Source organism: Ranitomeya imitator, chromosome 2, assembly GCF_032444005.1.
Source record: "Ranitomeya imitator isolate aRanImi1 chromosome 2, aRanImi1.pri, whole genome shotgun sequence".
NCBI classification, from domain to species: domain Eukaryota; kingdom Metazoa; phylum Chordata; class Amphibia; order Anura; family Dendrobatidae; genus Ranitomeya; species Ranitomeya imitator.
In genome coordinates this window covers 105,122,251-105,143,803 of record NC_091283.1, presented here as the reverse complement: position 1 = coordinate 105,143,803, position 21,553 = coordinate 105,122,251, and the positions used below count along the sequence as shown (strand labels likewise).

The window sequence follows — 21,553 nt, the reverse complement described above, 5'->3', positions numbered from 1 at the left end:
TCTTTCTTAAACACCGGAGACCAGAACTGTGCACAGTATTCTAAGTGTGGTCGAACTAGTGACTTGTATAGAGGTAAAATTATGTTCTCCTCATGAGCATCTATGCCTCTTTTAATGCATCCCATTATTTTATTTGCCTTTGTAGCAGCTGCCTGGCACTGGCCACTGAATATAAGTTTGTCATCCACCCATACACCCAGGTCTTTTTCATTGACGGTTTTGCCCAGAGTTTTAGAATTAAGCACATAATTATACATCTTATTACTTCTACCCAATGCCATGGAAGTATTATGCTAGTGAGGCACAAGTGCAGTGGGTGCTGGACTTTGCACTTGGTCATTCGAGATTTGAGTGTACACCCTTCTGTCTCGGGCATCTGCTGAATGTCGCTCACTGCCACCATGCCCCCTCTACCTCCTGCCGGGGTACAAAAATGGTAACGCTAGGGGCACGGCTGTACAATTCGTCCGTGAAAAAGTTGGGAGGTATGTAAGGAAGTGGAGGTGCTGTCCCCCACCTTGAAGATATGTGTTATGATATAATGTATTGCATGGTTTTAAATGTGATTTTGTCAAGGTAACTTGCATGCACTTAGTTGGGAATAGATAGTTTATTGTTGGGACTAATCCAGAATGGTAGGGGCAATGTGAGAAGAGAGAAGACGACTTTCTGAGTTAGTTAGAGCCCAGTGTACAGTACAGAAAGTCCTAAGGTCTGACAGTTGGTAGACTGACATGTTTCAGTGTGTTGTGTGCAAAGTCAGAGGACCACAGGACCTCAGGTAAAATGCCATAAGTGAGTCAGCTGCCAGGGCCTAGGGGTACTCGGTACCAGGTCCGGTCATTGTTAAAGGTGTGGTCACGGTGGCAGTGACCCGGTCCGTGGCCCTGGGCGCCCAAGTAAAAGGGATCGTTTTTAAAGGGGTTTGTGAAATAATAAAAGTTTGTGACGCCACCTGTGGTACTCAGTCAGGGGTGACCTACGCTGCTTAAAGGGGTCCTCTGGAGTGATGGTAAGGCAGCAAGATGGTATCACTTCCCACAGGTGAAGCTGGGACCCCAGGGCTCCCTGTGTGCTGGGCAGGGATGGTGTGGTGCCAGTAATAAACAGAGGACACGGAATTTCAGTTTCTTTACCTGGTTTACTGTTGTAGACCGCCTCAGTCCAGGTTACCGGAAACAGGTGTTGATGGATTCCAGGCAGCCTGAAAACAAGTGGGAATCCCTTTGCCAAGTCAGTTTGGGAGCCTTCCACTATGCGCTGGTCACTAGTTCCTTGCTGCCTGTGGCTCCCTGACAAGGTCCTCGTTTACTCTGTCCTGGGACAGTCCCTGCATGGTAGGCAACGCAAGCCATTCCCTTGGGGTCTCTATACATGGTGACTCCAGGCTCTGGATGTTGCTGTACCTCAGGTGTAGTGTAAGCAAGTCACTTTCTGTTTCCTGCTCTCCGGTTCTGCCGTGGGACTTGTAGTTCCACATGGCCTCGGGCTTCCGTTGCCCGGTTTCTGTTCTTCAGCTCAGAGGGTGTCCGGTCACAGTTCCCCTCCAAGCTCCTTTCTTCTCCTGTTGCTTCTCCCCTCAAATGGTCACTAACACTGCAACCCTTCAGGTTTTCTTCCGTCCTGGAGCTGCAGCTTGCACGTGGCTGCACGGCCCCACTCTCTGCTCTCACTCCTCTCTCATTCACTGTCTCTGAACAACTAACTCCTCCTCCAGACCAGAATATATATATCAGGGGAAGCTCCCCTGAATCTGGGTTCCTAGCTCCCCCTTCTGGCCTGGATTCAGAATGTGTTGCATGTAGGCAACATCACTGTAACAACTGGTTACCTGGGGTGTTACATAAGGACTTAGGAAACATAATAAAACATTTGATGCATTGGAACCCAGGATAGGGAAACTTAAACGGAACTTAACTAAAGGGGAAGTAGAAGGCCAACTTAGAGGAGATTGAAAACACATAAGGAATTGTATCAGAAGGAAGTTGGTTATCTACGGTGAAACAACACTTAATTATTTTAATTACAGAAATATATATAGTTGTAGATCGGCTGACTCAGCTGCTTATAGAGGTAGACACTGGAATGCTGTCTCTTTAAATTTTGCATTGATTTATTGAGCTACAGTATAAACCAGGGCAGGGTTAGTAGCATAAGCATAACCTTTCTGGACTAACGGTAAGACAAATAAAAAACAAATGACACAGTACTACGTGTTGTTGCAGGGATACGCACGTGCAGGAAACAAATAAACAAGATTCCAAGATTCAACTTTCCTTATTTTCAAACACAGCTGTGGAGCTCCCATCTTCAGGCACACCCAACCCCGTGTGAGCCAGAAGGCTGTGTATCTATCCTCTGGACTTCACCCTTGGGTGGAGATATGGTGAACAGCCTCCCACCTACTCTTGAGCTGTTCACTAAACCTTGCACTAAACATGGCCGATCAGCCCCTCTCAGCAATTAGTGTGCTGGAAGCTTCAGTGATACATATCTCCTCTCTAGTACTTTGCCGGTGACTTTGTCACAATATATATATATATGACATATACCTTTCCTTGAGTGGTTGAAATCCTCATCTTTATTTTTATATCCCCTTACATGCAGTCTTTATATGAAGTGTATAACCTATTTCTAGTTTCAAACGTTTCTCACTTGGCAATGTCCCTTCCAGTTGCACTTGTAAAATGTGAGGTCTGTGTGTCCAGGATGCTTCTGACTTCACTAGCTCTCATTTGTCAGCACAGAGTAATTTCGGGACTGTTTTCTCCCTCTATGAGCCCATATAAACACAGTCACTAATATTGAGGTGTGTGATTTCCCTCTTCCTACCCTGCAGGGTTTTCTCTGATTGTTTTTTGAGTGTGTTGGAGTGCTGGGCATTGTGGTTCTACCTACTATCATGGCATATGGTCTGAATCTTTGAGCTATATCCTTCTGGTATATACCTGTATTTTTTTTGCTGTATTATAATGTGAGGTTCTCACTGTCCTGTTGCAGGCATTTGATATCAAGCAGCATTACCTAAAGGTTCTTTCTAGTAAATTCCCTTGCCCTGAAATAATTTCAATATGGCCATGTATTTGTTGTGATATACAATTAATGTAATAATATGCAACATATTTATACATGCCTGCTATTCCATGTATGACCAACGCTGCCCTAACTGATATTAAGATAGACAAGGAAAATGGTGTGCACTCAGGTCAGGGACAAGGAGGTGCTGGTAAACTGACCGTGAGGTCAAGTCAATCATTCAAAAAAGATTACCGCACACTCAAGACTGGTAAGATGCAAAAGGTGTATGCCAATTTTATTGAAGAAAACTGATATTAAGGTTTTTTTTAAGCGGCTTTTTTGTACTGTCAACTTTTCACTGTGTGATTTTTGTAATAAAGACTTTTTTGCCTAATTATGAAACTGTTTCAATATATCTTCTTTATATTACATTTAAAAAGGGGATGAATCTGCAAAAGTAATGTGTGCTTCACACTGTATCCTATGAGAGGGGAGGGAAAGCCAAAATGACATTTGATCCACCATCACACAACGCAACTAATTAAGATACGAACCTAGAGATGGATAATATACATAAAAACTAAGAACTAAAAATTAAGATGCGAACCTAGAGATGGATAATATACATAAAAACTAAAGGTAAAAGCCGCAAAATATGCACAGACCACATGGATGCATCACTACCATATATCAACAGATGCCTAAAAACTGATTGACGGGAGATTTATGACAATTTGCACAGAGGAAAATTGAAGAACTTGTCCATGGCAGACAAGAATTGGATTGGACAACTACTCTAAATCTGTACTATTCCATAATCCTCCCTTTAAGTAATGGAGTCACACATTTTGGCCCATGGCGGCATTCTCTGTCACATCCCTGATCACTGCTCCTCGAATTCGGTGCCACGATTCTCTCAGCAATAGGTTAAAATGACAATGCACCATAGGAAGCAAGCAATTAAAAAACAGTCAAAAATGAACTTGTCCTGAATAGAGCCTTGTATATAAAATCTCCATGATTTCTAATTGAAATCATTTTTTATATATATACGTATATCTATGTATGACATTCTTTTATGAACCACACAGACTCGTAGTCCTTTACTTCATTGTAATCCATTTGTGAGTCTTTACCATTATGCTTTCATATACGCTCATGTGAAGCCCCTTGTGTATAATGTATGCAGACCATCTCCCTGTTGGGGGAGAGAATCATTCACCATCATTTATAGTAAAAGGTGCGGCAATAATAGGAAGTGAATCATCCATATTAGCTATGACCAGCAATACTCCATTGTCAATAGGGGGATGGCTTATTCTTTTTTCCAGCAAAACATGACATCCACGTACAGATCAGCATGGCGACCGCTGCTCCACCACCAGTGCAGTAATAAGCCCAGCCAATCTTGCAGGTTCCTAGCACAAGATGAAAGAATAAAATGTTATTTTCTGTGGACAACAGGCAGAAAGCATGGCTCACAGTCCATTTATTCCAAACTATTCATAGAATATTATCCCCATAATCCACAGAACACATCATGAATGGAAAATGGGGGAAGATCCTACCACTGGACCACTGACCTTGTTGGAAAATGTAAGTGAAAGGTAACCTCATTGCTCTCTGTACGGCTATCACATCACATTTTAGCATACAGTCATTGACTCCATTGGGGCTTACGTCTGAAGCTGGAAAATAGGCTTTGGGCATATGCGCTGATAAACTCATTGACTTTATGATGCAGACTGAGTCAGTGTCTGCCCTGTCGGACAAAATTTTTCGTACGTATATGTCTAGTTTTCAGTGGTCTTTTATTAAAGATGCAAATATATTAACAAAAGTGGCAATGTGAAATAATTCCCATAAACTTGCAGTTTAGTTAAAAGGAATCTACCACTCCACCTACCCCCACCCCAAAAAAAAAAAAAAATATACAGGTGACTCCCACAGTGGGCCTTGTGCAGAAGTGACGCATGAGCGCTCTTACATACAGTACAATTATTGCATTGTTCACAGACAAAAGCAGCATCTTCTCATTCAGGTAACAAACTACCCAGTTAATACAGTGGGTACGGAAAGTATTCAGACCCCTTTAAATTTTTCACTCTTTGTTTCATTATAGCCATTTGGTAAATTCAAAAAAGTTCATTTTTTTCACATTAATGTACACTCTGCACCCCATCTTGGCAGAAAAAATACAGAAATGTAGAAATTTTTACAAATTTATTAAAAAAAAAAAAACTGAAATATCACATGGTCATAAGTATTCAGATCCTTTGCTCAGTAGTGAGTAGAAGCACCCTTTTGAGTTAGTACAACCATGAGTCTTCTTGGGAATAATGCAACAAGTTTTTCACACCTGGATTTCGGGATCCTCTGCCATTCTTTTTTGCAGATCATCTCCAGTTCTGTCAGGTTGGATGGTGAACGTTGATGGACAGCCATTCACAGGTCTCTCCAGAGATGCTCAATTGGGTTTAGGTCAGGGCTGTGGCTGGGCCAGTCAAGAATGGTCAGAGTTGTTCTGAAGCCACTCCTTTTTCATTTTAGCTGTGTGCTTAGGGTCATTGTCTTGTTGGAAGGTGAACCTTTGGCCAAGTGTGAGGTCCAGAGCACTCTGGAAGAGGTTTTCATCAAGGATATCTTTGTACTTAGCCGCATTCATGTTTTCCTTCAATGGCAACCAGTCGTCCTGTCCCTGCAACTGAAAAACACCCCCATAGCATGATGCTGCCACCACCATGTTTCACTGTTAGGATTGTATTGGGCAGGTGATGAGCAGTGCCTGGTTTTCTCCGCACATACCGCTTAGAATTATCATCAAAAACGTCTATCTTTGTCTTATCAGACCAGAGAATCTTATTTTTTATAGCCTGGGAGTCCTTCATGTGTTTTTTTTGCAAACTCTATGCAGGCTTTCATATGTCTTGCACTGAGGAGAGGCTTCTGTCGGGCCATTCTGCCATAAAGGCCCGACTGGTGGAGGGCTGCAGTGATAGTTGACTTTGAGAAACTTTCTCCCATCTCCCTACTGCATTTCTGGAGCTTGGCCACAGTGATCTTGGGGTTCTTCTTTACCTCTCTCACCAAGGCTCTTCTCCCACGATTGCTCAGTTTGGCTGGACGGCCAGGTCTAGGAAGACTCCTGGTGGTCCCAAACTTTTTCCATTTAAGGATTACGGAGGACACTGTGCTCATAGGAACCTTGAGTACTGCAGAAATTCTTTTGTAACCTTGATCAGGTCTGTGCGTTGCCACAATTCTGTCTCTGAGCTCCTTGGCCAGTTCCTTTGACCTCATGATTCTCATTTGGTCTGACATGCACTGTGAGGTCTTATATAGACAGGAGTGTGCCTTTCTAAATCAAGTCCTATCAGTTTAATTAAACACAGCTGGCCTCCAATGAAGGAGTAGAACCATCTCAAGGAGGATCACAAGGAAACGGACAGCATGTGACTTAAATATGGATGTCTGAGCAAAGGGTCTGAATACTTATGACCATGTGATATTTCAGTTTTTCTTTTTTAATAAATATGCAAACATTTCTACATTTGTTTTTTTTTCAGTCAAGATGGGGTGCAGAGTGTAAATTAATGAGAAAAAAATTACTATTTTGAATTTACCAAATGGCTGCAGTGAAACAAAGAGTTAAAAATTTAAAGAGGTCTGAATACTTTCCGTACCCACTGTATGAGTAGAAGCATAGATGAATTTATGGACAGGGGACAGATAATATTGAATGCAGCTGAGCAGTGAGCCCCCAGTATCAATGTTACTGGTAGGCCCCTAAAACACCGGAATCCAACACTGTATGTGGTCATGTTGCAATCTGAAAGATAATGTCATTCACACCTTATGAGATATGTTGCTCCATGGCAAACAAAATTGCTGTTATATGCAAATGAGGATTAAGTGCTCTGGGAGTGTCACAGCACTTTCCAAATGGAGGCTTGAAAAGTGTGTTGATACTTAGAGAACTTGAAGGAGTTGTCTAGTACTTTAGGTTATCAATACCAAATCTGTAGGGGTGTGACATTCCACCCCTGCTAAACAGCTGTTCTTGGTGCCAGCAACGGCTGAATATGATTAGTTGTGTAGCTGCACAGCTCCGTTAACTACATAGTGGCCGAAGCGGGATACTGCATATCTGACCCAATTCGGATAAGTTGATCATTTGAAGCAGATGTAAACTTGTATGAATCAAGGATGTCATGTTGAGTGTTTAGCAAAATTCTTAGGTACCATGGAGAAAATAGCAGATATCACTACTAATTTAGTATTTCGTGGAATCATTATAATAGCTGACCTTACAACAAACTGATTTAACCACTTTGTAAATGAGCAGATATCTAAAAATGTGCATTAAAGGTAACCTAGGGAAATTGGCAAGACCAGGAGCAGTTTGAGAGCGGAATTACATTACTGCATCATCCCTGAGGAGGCCATTTACAAGGTCCAGAGTGTTCCAGGCTCCTCGGTAATTATGTAGAGGAGGTTTAATGTGTTTCAGGGGACGGGAATAATGTACCTGCCTGGTAACTGCACAATTAATTTTTTATGTTTTACAATTGTCTTCTGCTTCACCTGTGATTGTGTGTTGATACCTGAATATATTGTGGCATTTAAACAGCCTATTCTGTATATATGACCTGCTCACAGAGATAGCATTCACTGAGAACAAGAGTTTTATTCATCCTTATGTATAGCGGTATCTATCTACAATACTATTTTTTAAGTAATCATCGGTGTGCAATTGATAGGTTTGCCTCGCCACAAAAACATATTTAATGTATGTCACATTGGGGCTAATTAACATCATAGAAGACAAGGACTGGGCTACCTATCTAGTAATTGTGGCAAATGCCAGATGGGCCAGTTCATTTTGGATGCACATCACTTTTACCATTATTCATATCTTTAGGAATTGGATACCATATAAAAGTGTGGTAGAGCAGGGAATCATTGATTACTCACTCTGGAAAGCCACAGGACAATTCATCCTGTAGTTTGCCATAAATTTCACGCAAAGAAGGTTGGCAGCGCAATAACCTCACCTTATCACGCCGGGACAGCGGAAGCTATAATACAATATTGGGTCAAAATGGTAACACTAATATATGGAAATAGTATTAAATATACAAGTTCTTCTCACAAAATTAGAATATCATCAAAAAGGTAATTTATTTCAGTTCTTCAATATGAAAAGTGAAAGTCATGTATTATACAGAGTCATTACAAACAGAGTGATCTATTTCAAGTGTTTATTTCTGTGTATGTTGATGATTATGGCTTACAGCTAATGAAAGCCCAAATGTCATTATCTCAATAAATCATAACACCAGCTTGAAAAATGATTTTAAAATCTGAAATGTTGGCCTAATGAAATTTATGTTCAGTAAATGCACTCAATACTTGGTCGGGGCTCCTTTTGCATCAATTACTGCATCAATGCGGCGTGGCATTGAGGCGATCGGCCTGTGGCACTGCTGAGGTGTTATGGAAGCCCAGGTTGCTTTGATAGCAGCCTTCAGCTCGTCTGCATTGTTGGGTCTGGTGTCTCTCATCTTCCTCTTGACAATACCCCATAGATTCTCTATGGGGTTAAGGTCAGGCGAGTTTGCTGCCAATCAAGCACAGTGATACTGTTGTTTGTAAACCAGGTTTTGGTACTTTTGGCTGTGTGGACAGGTGCCAAGTTCTGCTGGAGAATGAAATTTCCATCTCCAAAAAGCTTGTCAGCAGAGGGAGGCATGAAGTGCTCTAAAAATTCCTGGTAGACGGCTGCGCTGACTTTGGTCTTGATAAAACACAGTGGACCTACTCCAGCAGATGACATGGCTCCCCAAACCATCATTGATTGTGGAAACTTCACACAAGACCTCCAGCAGCTTGGATTGTGGTCTCTCCACTCTTCCTCCAGACTCTGGGACCTTTATTTCCAAATGAAATGCAAAACTTACTTTCATCTGAAAACAACACTTTGGACCACTGAACAACAGTCCAGTTCTTTTTCCCCTTGGCCCAGGTAAGACACTTCTGGCGTTGTCTATTGGTCATGAGTGGCTTGACACAAGGAATGTGACACTTGTAGCCCATATACTGAATACGTCTGTGTGTGGTGGCTCTTGAAGCAATGACTCCAGCAGCAGTCCACTCCTTGTGAATCTCCCCCAAATGTTTGAATGGACTTTTCTTAACAATCCTGTCAAGGCTGCGGCTATCCCAGTTCCTTGTGCACCTTTTTCTATCACATTGTTTTCTTCCACTCCGCTTTTCATTAATTTAATATGCTTGGCTACACCACTCTGTAAACAACCAGCTTGACCTTTTGTGGCTTACCCTCCTTGTGTTGTGTTTTCAATGACTGCCTTCTGAACATCTGTCAAGGCAGCAGTCTTCCCCATGATTCTGGAGCCTACTAAAGCAGACTAAGGGACCTTTTTAAATGCTTAGGAAGCCTTTGCAGGTGTTTTTTGTTAATTATTCTAATTTACTGAGATAATGACTTTTGGGTGTTCATTGGCTGTAAGCCATAATCATCAACATTAACAGAAATAAACACTTGAAACAGATCACTCTGTTTACAATGACGCTATATAATATGACTTTCACTTTTTGTATTGAAGAACTGAAAAATTAACACTTTAATAGTCTAATTTTGTGAGAAGCACTTTTATATAGGCATTATTGCAGCACTATTTTTATTTTGGAGCACTGTTATTTTTTGGAGGATGGGGATGTGTAAATAAATAATATTGGGAGAAGGGAAAAAATGTATGAGGAGACGGTATGGGGAGCGGGGAATGTGAGGAGACACTATGGAGAGGGAAGGAGAAATGTGTGTGGAGACAGTATAGGAAGGGAGGATGAATGTATGAGGAGACAGTATGGGATGTTAGGGTGCTAGTGTGTTACGAGACTGTAGGGGGAGAAAAGTATGGTGGGTGAAAAGTGTGAGGGGATGGTATGGTAGGATAAATGTGTGGGGGGACTATATTGATGGGAATAGTGTGAGGAGACAGTATGGTGGAGAGAAGTATGAAGGGGCACAGTATAGAGACTAGGTGTTGTGAGGGTCAGTATAGAGAATATGCAGCATGGGGCGACAATGTGAGTTCACAGCAATGAGGGGACAGTATGATGAGGAGGGAGCGTGTGAGACAGGGGCTCAATATAGAGACTGGGCAGTACAGAGGGGACACAGTGTGAGGGAACAGTTTGAAGAGGGGCCAGTATCGAAAGGATAATGATGCAGAAGCCATGTAACATAAGAGAGATAGTGTGGAGATCATATTTTTACAGTGAGCACAGAGAGGGGCAATTACTTATTCAGGGGCTCAGCACAGGGCTCAGCACAGGGCTGGTATTTTCATTCAAGAGCATTATAATGACTCTATTAATTTTTAAGGGCACTATGTCTGGAAATACAACAGAAGACTAGGGAAGAGAAGTCTGCAGAGATGAGTTGTGGCTGTGAAAAGATATCATGACATCTGGACCAGATGGAGAAATAAAGAAGAACAACTCCAATCAGAGAAGATGTCATCTACAATGCACATTGATGTACCATATTTTTCAAGGCATAAGACGCACCCCAAATTTGGAGAAGGAAAATAGGGGAAAAAAATTGTGTCAAATGGGGGTCCGTCTTACAGTCTGAATTCAACTTACCGGGGGGGATTGGCAGCACTGGTGAAGCGTGGTCACAGAGGGTGTTAGGTGGTCCAGTGATGATATGACTCCCATCCCAGACTGGTGCGGCAGGTTCGGCAGTGCTCGAGGTGCGGGGGCTCCACTGACAATTTTTGAAAGCCCAGAGCCCCCACACATCCATTGCTGTGATGCAGTGGCCTCCAGGAAATCCCAGGCTGGTGTGGCAGGTTCGGCAGTGCTCATTGGTGCGGGGGCTCCGCCGACATTTTGTGAAAGCCCAGAGCCCCCGCACATCCATTGCTGCAATGGGGTGGCCTCTCTCATTGCCGAGATCTCAGTCTGCAAATGCGCCACTTCCGGCAGCCATTTCCCGGAGGTCACCCATGTCAGCAATGGAAGTGCGGGGACTACGGGCTTTCAGAAAATGGAGGTGGAGCCCCCGCACCACAGAACACCGCTAAATCCTGCCACATCAACCTGGGAAGAGAGTGTGATCATCACCCTGCAGCGTCAGACTGTCGAAGAATCGACTAACTCCTGCTGCCGCAATTCTACTTGTATGTATATTCTGACTATAAGACGCACCCCCATTTTCCCATAAAATTTTGAGGAAAAAAGTGCATCTTATAGTCGGAAAAATACGGTAAATGTTTATTTATGATACTATGCCTCATCAGTACTGGGATTCTCATCAGTTCTGGGATTCCTGTACGGTCCACAGTCTGATAATGACTGATAACAACAGCTCCAAGCATCTACAGTACCTTACCATTGTTAAAGACATACTGGGAATTGTAGGTTCATGCAATACAATTGTATATGGGGCTGAACTAACATTACAATTGATTGCTGTAGTTAGTTTGGTGCCGTATTCATGTGCTAATTATGTTTCTAGGAATGTATACATGTACTGATTGTGTTTCTGGTGCAGTTTTCATGTACTGATAGTGGTTCAGGTAATGGATTTCTGCATGATGGTGGTTCTGGTGATGTATTTTTTTTTTACTGATAGGGGTTTTAGTGATCTATTCCTGTGCTGTTATTAGTTCTCATCCTGTACGCATGTAACAATCCATAACTTGTAAAGAATTCATGTCTATTTCAATAAAGTATTGTGCCACCTGACAAGTTAATGGGCAGCATGGTGGCTCAGTGGTTTACCACTGCAACCTGGCAGCGCTGGAGTCCTGGGTTCAAATCCCACCAAGGAAAACATATGCAAGGGGTTTATATGTTCTCCCCGTGTTTTTGTGAGTTTCCTCCAGGTTCTCTGGCTTCCTCCCACATTCCAAAGGCATACTGATAGTGAATAGTGAATTTAGATTGAGCCCCAATGGGGACTGCAATGATAATTTGTGTAAAACGCTGTGGAATATGATAGTGCTATATAAGCAAAGCATAATAAATAAGTTAAGCGTTAGTAACTGGCTTAGTGATAGAAAGCAGAGGGTGGTTATAAATGGTATAGTCTCTAACTGGGTCGCTGTGACCTGTGGGGTACCGCAGGGGTCAGTATTGGGACCTGTTCTCTTCAACATATTCATTAATGATCTGGTAGAAGGTTTACACAGTAAAATATCGATATTTGCAGATGATACAAAACTATGTAAAGCAGTTAATACAAGAGAAGATAGTATTCTGCTACAGATGGATCTGGATAAGTTGGAAACTTGGGCTGAAAGGTGGCAGATGAGGTTTAACAATGATAAATGTAAGGTTATACACATGGGAAGAAGGAATCAATATCACCATTACACACTGAATGGGAAACCACTGGGTAAATCTGACAGGGAGAAGGACTTGGGGATCCTAGTTAATGATAAACTTACCTGGAGCAGCCAGTGCCAGGCAGCAGCTGCCAAGGCAAACAGGATCATGGGGTGCATTAAAAGAGGTCTGGATACACATGATGAGAGCATTATACTGCCTCTGTACAAATCCCTAGTTAGACCGCACATGGAGTACTGTGTCCAGTTTTGGGCACCGGTGCTCATGAAGGATATAATGGAACTAGAGAGAGTACAAAGGAGGGCAACAAAATTAATAAAGGGGATGGGAGAACTACAATACCCAGATAGATTAGCGAAATTAGGATTATTTAGTCTAAAAAAAAGACGACTGAGGGGCGATCTAATAACCATGTATAAGTATATAAGGGGACAATACAAATATCTCGCTGAGGATCTGTTTATACCAAGGAAGGTGACGGGCACAAGGGGCCATTCTTTGCGTCTGGAGGAGAGAAGGTTTTTCCACCAACATAGAAGAGGATTCTTTACTGTTAGGGCAGTGAGAATCTGGAATTGCTTGCCTGAGGAGGTGGTGATGGCGAACTCAGTCGAGGGGTTCAAGAGAGGCCTGGATGTCTTCCTGGAGCAGAACAATATTGTATCATACAATTATTAGGTTCTGTAGAAGGACGTAGATCTGGGGATTTATTATGATGGAATATAGGCTGAACTGGATGGACAAATGTCTTTTTTCAGCCTTACTAACTATGTTACTATGTTACTATGTATGTATGTTACTACATTTGTATTTATGTTACCAACATTAAAGGTGTTGTCCAGGATTGAGAAGAACTGCACACTGTCAGGATTCTCTGTTGCCAGTGGTAAGAGTGAGAGGTCACTCAACCGCAAGTATGGGTTTTTTTTGCCTTCCTCTGGATCAACATGTTAGGCCATGTTAGGTTAGGCTATGGGTTGAACTAGATGGACTTATAGTCTTCTTTCAACCTTAATAACTATGTAACTATGTTCACAATTCACTTTTTGCAAGGTTGCACGCATCTAGTCGAAATGCGGCTGGAAATATGAAAGTCGCATACTAGCTGTCACACGTGATAATCTTGACAGTACTCAACGCATAAGCTGTGAAGATTCAGAGCTCTGCAGTCACGTAGAGTGACTACAGACTTTCATCACAAACCTAGACAACCTCTTTAATTATAAAATTCTGCACTATAGCATGTCCAATCCTAACAGTGTGTGGAATGCTTACTGTCAGGATTCAGCTTTGCCTGACAGGTCCAGCGGTCATCACATGACCGCTCATATGTGATTTTCATACTTCCGGTCATATGCCGACTAGCTTTTCTTCCTGACAAATTCAATGAAACCGGAACTGAAGATTTTCATTGAAAATTAAGAGAACTATGGAGAGCAGCAAATCCAAATGTGACTGTAAGTGTGCAAATCAAATATGAATGGTTACATGATGACTACTCAGACCGATTTAACTATGTATAGGAGGGGGGCACCAACCTGAATTATTTCCCCTGGTGCCAAAAAATCTAGATCTACCTCTGCTCTAAACGATGATTTCATTTATTTTAGTGCACCGATCCAAATTTCAATTTAGGTTTATTAATTATGATTTATTATTTTATCTACGGCATACACTGCATATAAAAAGTTCAAGTTCACCCTCAGTGACTAAAATGTTTCAAATTAGTATACCATCCCATAATGTGTCATATAGACACAACTATACTGAGTATGGCGTACTGCGCACATGAAAAGACTGCTGCATTGATTTCAATCTCTCCTGGCCCTAATGAATCTTACGTGGATGCACAGCTAGTGCCTCTCCTAGACACAGTATAGGCCACGATCCGCGATTGTGAGTCACTTGTTACCTAATTGGAACTGACTGGACGCATTGCCACACGCCTGCTGGATTTCAGGGCTGTTCCACCCCAGTGGGTACAGGGCACATCCGGAGCTAATGAGGAGTCCTACAGAGATTCACACAGAGACAAAAAGAACATGTTTGTTTACTCAGCGTGAGCCACGCAGCATTCTGCGCTATTCATTACGACCAATTACACTCTTACATTTATGCAGAATATTCTTGTCTTGTATATTTACTGCTTCAGAGAACACAAGGTCACACAAAATGAACAAAAAATAGACAAATATACATATGCATTTTAAGGAAAGATATATCTGGATCAAAACCATGTCAAAAAGGAGAGGACTCCCAAAAGTATATAATTATGAAGTCACAACCTCCAAATAATTAAATATATATTTTTAATTAAAACATATAAAAATAAGAACAAAAAATATAACAAACATACAATAAAAAATCCAATTATAAATAATAGGTAAATGAGATTCTCAGTGAAAGGTCAAAAAAGAGAAGGATACACACAAAACGGAAAATGATTTGTCACTTACCATTTTTGTGCTCATACCACTATATCTTTTAAAATATGAGATATTTACTAAACAAATGCACTAGAAACCCAGAATACATTCTTTGCACAACATTTATTAAAGTAGCACTACAGAGATTTTTTTTTTTTAATTTTTGCTTTAAAGACTTTCAGAACCATTTCCAACAAGGGAACAACACTGCTGAGAGGTCATGGTTTAGCAGAGAGGGGGGGATGACCTAAAATGTACCTGCATAAAAAATATGCCAAAATGGTGGCACAAATTTCTTACACAATCTAACCCTACTAACCGGTTGTGTAAACTGAGACAAGACAGTCTAGAGAGAAGCCATATTTATCAAACCTCACGAACCACTCCTTTTAAGACTGTCCAGGCGACGTTTGCACAGTCTAAGACTTAAACAGTAATGATCAATTTGCCTATTTGTGTGCCTCATTCAGCAAGGGGGCATAGCTGAGAAGGAAAGGTTGTGATTAGTGTTGAGCATTCCGATACCGCAAGTATCGGGTATCGGCCGATATTTGCGGTATCGGAATTCCGATACCGAATTCCGATACTTCCCGCGTATCGGATACCAGAATCGGAAGTTCCAAGAATTCAAACTGAACGCAGCAGCCAATGAGGAATGATTGGAAGTGTGGGCACATCCTGTTTAGCATGGTGGGCATGTAAGTACTGGCAAGGCTTGGATTGGCTGCTGAAATGATGTCACTCTGCACTATAAAAAACGCTGCTGCCATTTTGCGCTCACTCTGCTGTGATTTCAGTTAGGGACAGGACGCTGTGTTCTAACTGAGGGCCAGTCGAGCTAGCTAATTGCTTTATTTTCCTTTCCAAAGGCTAATTTAGCAAAACGCTGTGTGTTCTTCACTGTTCACCTTGCTCTTGCCTTGCAGCGCTGTTTTAACAGCGTTCTGCAAGGTCTCTGTGTGTGTGTGTGTGTGTGTGTGTGTGTGTGTGTGTGTGTGTGTGTGTGTGTGCAGCTCACTCTGTAGTCTGTGTGCAGCCATATACCCGGTTGTATTCAGCTCAGGGGGGGTTCAAACTGCCTCACACAGTTGTCCTTTTTTGCTCTTAGTGCAGCCTGCTGCACATTTTTTCTCAAATTTCCTATTAGTGTTTTTCCACCAGTCTCCAGCTCTATTGTGGAAAAACACTACATAGGATAACCTAGAGGGGGGTTTTTGGGCCTTGCAGCGCCGTTTACGGCTGTCTGCACGGTCTCCGTGTGAGCCCAGCTCGCCCTGTAGTCTGTGTGCAGCCATAGCCGGTTGGATTCAGCTCAGGGTTCGTTACTGGCTCATACCTTGAGAAAAATTTTACTTTTTTTCAAATAGTGCAGCCTGTTTAAAATTTGAAAAAAAAAATTCCTATTAGTGTCTTTCCACTCGTATCCAGCTAAATAGTGGAAAAACACTATATAGGATAACCTAGAGGAGGGTTTTTTGGCCTTGCAGCGCCGTTTACGGCTGTCTGCACGGTCTCCGTGTGAGCCCAGCTCGCCCTGTAGTCTGTGTGCAGCCATAGCCGGTTGGATTCAGCTCAGGGTTCGTTACTGGCTCATACCTAGAGAAAAATTTTACTTTTTTTCAAATAGTGCAGCCTGTTTAAAATTTAAAAAACAAAAATTCCTATTAGTGTCTTTCCACTCGTATCCAGCTAAATAGTGGAAAAACACTATATAGGATAACCTAGAGGAGGGTTTTTTGGCCTTGCAGCGCCGTTTACGGCTGTCTGCACGGTCTCTGTGTGAGCGCAGCTCGCCCTGTAGTCTGTGTGCAGCCATAGCCGGTTGGATTCAGCTCAGGGTGCGTTACTGCCTCATACCTTGAAAAACAATTTCCTTTTTTTCAAATAGTGCAGCCAGTTTAAAATTTGAAAAAAAAAATTCCTATTAGTGTCTTTCCACTCGTATCCAGCTAAATAGTGGAAAAACACTATATAGGATAACCTAGAGGAGGGTTTTTTGGCCTTGCAGCGCCGTTTACGGCTGTCTGCACGGTCTCCGTGTGAGACCAGCTCGCCCTGTAGTCTGTGTGCAGCCATAGCCGGTTGGATTCAGCTCAGGGTTCGTTACTGGCTCATACCTTGAGAAAAATTTTACTTTTTTTCAAATAGTGCAGCCTGTTTAAAATTTGAAAAAAAAAATTCCTATTAGTGTCTTTCCACTCGTATCCAGCTAAATAGTGGAAAAACACTATATAGGATAACTTAGAGGAGGGTTTTTTGGCCTTGCAGCGCCGTTTACGGCTGTCTGCACGGTCTTTGTGTGAGCGCAGCTCGCCCTGTAGTCTGTGTGCAGCCATAGCCGGTTGGATTCAGCTCAGGGTGCGTTACTGCCTCATACCTTGAAAAACAATTTCCTTTTTTTCAAATAGTGCAGCCAGTTTAAAATTTAAAAAAAAAAAATTCCTATTAGTGTCTTTCCACTCGTATCCAGCTAAATAGTGGAAAAACACTATATAGGATAACCGAGAGGAGGGTTTTTTGGCCTTGCAGCGCCGTTTACGGCTGTCTGCACGGTCTCCGTGTGATTTAAACTAGCTCTGTAGCCCGATCTGCACCAAAAAAAAGTTAAGTTCACCAAACACAACTTAACACTTGTGTAGGCCACATTTGAAAAATAATAAAGTTTAGTCCACAATTTACAACATTAGTGTTTCTTACACCTGTTAGGAGGAGCATTTCAGGAATAAGCACACTAAGGCCTTAGTACTTTTCTGCTTATCTTTATCTGTCAACCAAGATGAAGAGGGCAGGGAGTAAGGCACGTGGGCGTGGGCGCGGAGCAGGGAGAGGAGCAGGGAGAGGACGTGGTGATTCTGTGCCTGCTGCGGGCGCCGGTGACTCGTCGTCACTCAGTTTCAGCAGGGAACAGTCCTTCATGCGCAGCTTTGTCGGAGAGCGCCGTGCACCGCTGCTACGTGAAGACCAAATTGAAGCCGTTGTCGGGTGGATGGCAGCTAACGCCTCGGCATCGACTTCAGTTAGTGCCACATCCTCTCAGGCACAGAGCACTGGAGAGCAGCCATCTGTCTCTTCACCACCTGCCAAATTGGCCAGGCAGTCAGAGAGCCCAGGACAGGAGCCGTCTCTACTTCTGTTCTCTGAATCTCTTGGCTTGGAAACAGGGGGCCAGCCAAGCAGCATTGGAGAAATGGAATAAGAGGCAGTGTGCAGTGATGCCCAAAAGCTTTATCTCTCTGACTCTGAAGAGGCAGGTGGGCCAGTGCCTCCGGTGACCACAGCGCAGTACCCATCTGATGATGAAACTCAGGTGCCGCTTTCTGATGCGTACTGTGCTGCCGAGACTACCCAGGAGGAGCAGTTGGTGGCAGAGGGTAGTGGAGATGATGAGGTCCTTGACCCATCGTGGCGTGAGGAACAGGAAGGTGGTGGGAGCAGCTCTGAGGAAGAGCTTCCCCTTACGGGCCAAAGAGGGAGAGGGAGGGGGAAGACTGCGGAGCCTGTAGCCTCCACTTTGGCACCCGTTAGGAGCCTGTCTCTTTCCAAAGCCAAAAAGGGCGCTCCCAAGACTTGCAGTGCCTGGTCCTTTTTTGACACTGTTGCAGATGACATTTGTTTTGTCAAATGCAAGCTGTGTCATCAGAAAGTAAAAAGAGGTAAAAGTGTCAGCAACCTCAATACCACAAATATGTGGAAACATGTGCGGAACAGGCACGCGGTGGAGTTACAGAAACACAGTGAAGACGTAGGCCAACCAACAGCGGCAGCTACCACCTCTTCATCTCGTGTTGCCTCTTCCTCCACTGTTGTCCAGAGACCTAGTGTAATTCCACCCACAGCACCACCTTCCCAGTCATCCTCACACTCCCAGTCTACTCTACAGCCATCGGTAGTCCAGGCATGGGAGAAAAGGCGGGCATTCTCGGCCAACCACCCCCGAGCACAGGCTCTGAATGCAGGCATTGCCAAACTGTTGTCCCTGGAAATGCTCTCGTTCAGGCTGGTGGAGACTGACAGCTTCCGTGACTTGATGGCATTGGCAGTCCCACAGTACAAGGTGCCCAGCCGCTTTTACTTCAGCAGGCAGGCTGTCCCTGCCCTGCACAGGCATGTTGAGGCAAACATAAAACATGCGCTACTGAACGCCGTCAGTAGCAAGGTCCACCTCACCACCGATGCGTGGACCAGTCAGCATGGACAGGGGCGATATGTTTCCCTCACTGCCCATTGGGTTAATGTTGTTGAGCCAGGTACAGATCGTGCGAGTGGCGCAGGACGTGTCCTGCCCACTCCAAGGATTGCAGGAATCCAGTCTGTACGCATCGACTCCTCCTCTTACACCAGTTCCTCAGATTCCTCTCTGCAGGATCCGTCACAGTCCACCTCCACATGGACCCGTGAACGTTTACCTATGACCGACATGAGCACAGCCGTGGCCAAACGTCAGCAGGCCGTCTTGAAACTAGTTTCATTGGGGCATCGAAGCCACACAGCGCAGGAGCTCTGGAATGCCATCAAGCAGGAGAGCAATGTGTGGTTACTGCCAGCGAATCTCCAGCCAGGCATGGTAGTGTGTGACAATGGCCGAAATCTGGTGGCAGCTTTGGCCCTTGGCAACCTCACTCACATCCCATGTCTGGCACATGTGCTCAATTTGGTTGTGCAGAGTTTTCTGAGGGACTATCCGGATCTTGATGCCCTGCTGCACAAGGTCCGCCTAGAGTGTGCTCACTTGCGGCGTTCCAGCTTGGCCAGATCCCGCATTGCTGCTCTGCAGCGCCGATTCCGCCTTCCGGAACACCGTATCATATGTGACCTACCTACCCGGTGGAATTCCACGTTACATATGTTGGAGCGGTTGTGTGAGCAGCAGCAAGCAGTTATGGAGTACCAGCTGCATCAGGCGCAAAGAAGTCGCAGTCAGCGCCGATCAGACTTCACAACCACAGAGTGGGCCACTATGAAGGACGTCTGCCAGGTTTTGCGTCCTTTTGATTATTCCACGCGGATGGCAAGTGCAGATGATGCACTAGTCAGCATGACTGTCCCCCTTATCTGCCTGCTTCAGCAAACTTTGCAAGGGTTAAGGGATGATGTTGTGGAAGAGGTGGAGGATGAGGAGTCACCTTTTCCATCAGCTTCTGGAGAGTCAGCGCCACGTGGTTCCTCACAAAGGGGTACGCAGGGGCCAATTTGTGAGGAGGATGAGGAGGAGTCAATGGAGGAGGAAGAGCTCCGTCCAGAGGAGGGAGCGACACAATTGTCCAGTGGTCAGTGTGTACAGCGAGGGTGGGGTGATGACGAGCAGGCAGAGATCATGTCTCAAGCAGGGGACAGCATTTCTGGGCCAGTTGGCACTCTGCAGCACATGGTGGATTTCATGCTGCAGTGCCTGAGAAACGACCGCCGCATCGACCACATTCTCAACATGCCTGATTATTGGGTGTTCACCCTCCTCGATCCTCGCTACTGGGACAACGTCCAAAACCTCATCCCTGCGTTGACCCGGGAGCGTAAATTGCGGGAGTACCACGACACACTGGTGAATTCCATCATCTTCTCCTGTCCAACTGAGAGGAGTGCTGCTAGTGCTTTACAAAGCAGCTCAGTGCGTCGAGGCAGTGGGGGAGGCTCTGCCCAAAGAGGGAGCAGAAGCAGTGCCTCTGCCCAAGGCAAGCCCAGTATGGCACAACTCTGGCACACTTTTGTGTGCCCGCCCCAAATGTCTACACCATCACCGGCGGCTCCAGTCAGCAGGAGGCAACGGTTCCGTCAGATGGTGACAGACTACATGGCTTGCCCTCTTACTGTACTCCCAGACGGCTCTTCCCCGTTCAAGTTTTGGGTCTCTAAGCTGGATACATGGCCAGAGCTAAGCCAGTATGCATTGGAGGTGCTGGCTTGCCCTGCGGCTAGTGTCTTATCGGAACGTGTCTTTAGTGCCGCAGGTGGTGTACTAACAGACCGTCGCATGCGACTATCCTCCGATAACGTTGACCTGCTTACTTTCCTGAAAATGAACCAGGCCTGGATCTCGCAGGAATTTGCCACTCCTCTGCCTGATTAAGTAATTGGGTGTCATCCAGGTCTCCTGCTGTGTTCATCTTTCTACCACCTGAACTGCTATTCCTGGGCTCCAACACCGCCAGTTGCGGCTCAGAAGTGCAGGCTGCACAGTAAAAACATACGACCCAGTGTTATTGGGTTTAAGTAACGTCAGCTGATCCCCAGCTGTGTAGCCGGCAATGTGTCCTGCGACCGCCACGCTGGCACAACAACCTAAATGTAAGGGAACCTGAACCCCCCCCCCCGTCGTTTGTTACTGAAAGAGCCATCTTGTGCAGCAGTAATGCTGCACAAGGAAAAGGTAGCTCTTTTTTTTAGCTCCTTGCACACGCAGAACTTAACACTTATAAAATGTGTTCACTGATACCGTTATACTGTCCCGGAGCTGGGACTTTCCTTCGCAATGTGACGCAGCACAGCCGTCATTCCTACCCCCTTGGTGCCATGCGCTGCCTCCTCAGCGTTGTTTTAAGCTGTCACGGAGCCTGCGCTGTTCTGTTATCCCTTGGGCATGCCCTATTTGCGCTGCCTGTCTTCTGACATAATTTGGTGTCAGGCTGGCTGCGCCTGTGCGGCCGCGCTGCCCGAGATCCCGCCTCGCTGTGTCTTCTGATTGAGTCACACTGCGGGCCTGGGATCCATGGCCATGCGCAGTGCATATCTTC

At 44.4% G+C, this 21,553-nt stretch overlaps 1 protein-coding gene across 1 annotated transcript in view; it reads right to left on the bottom strand.

Moving 5' to 3' along the window:
- Window positions 1-2,095: 2,095 nt before the first annotated feature.
- LHFPL1 (LHFPL tetraspan subfamily member 1) overlaps window positions 2,096-21,553 on the bottom strand; it is a 112,302-nt gene continuing 92,844 nt past the window's right edge. The window contains exons 3-4 of the mRNA XM_069747114.1: window positions 14,312-14,410; window positions 2,096-4,436 (exon numbers count right to left, since the gene is read on the bottom strand). Of these exons, the coding sequence (XP_069603215.1) occupies window positions 4,318-4,436; window positions 14,312-14,410 (218 nt within the window). The 3' untranslated portion in view covers window positions 2,096-4,317. The remainder of the gene's footprint in view (window positions 4,437-14,311; window positions 14,411-21,553) is intronic.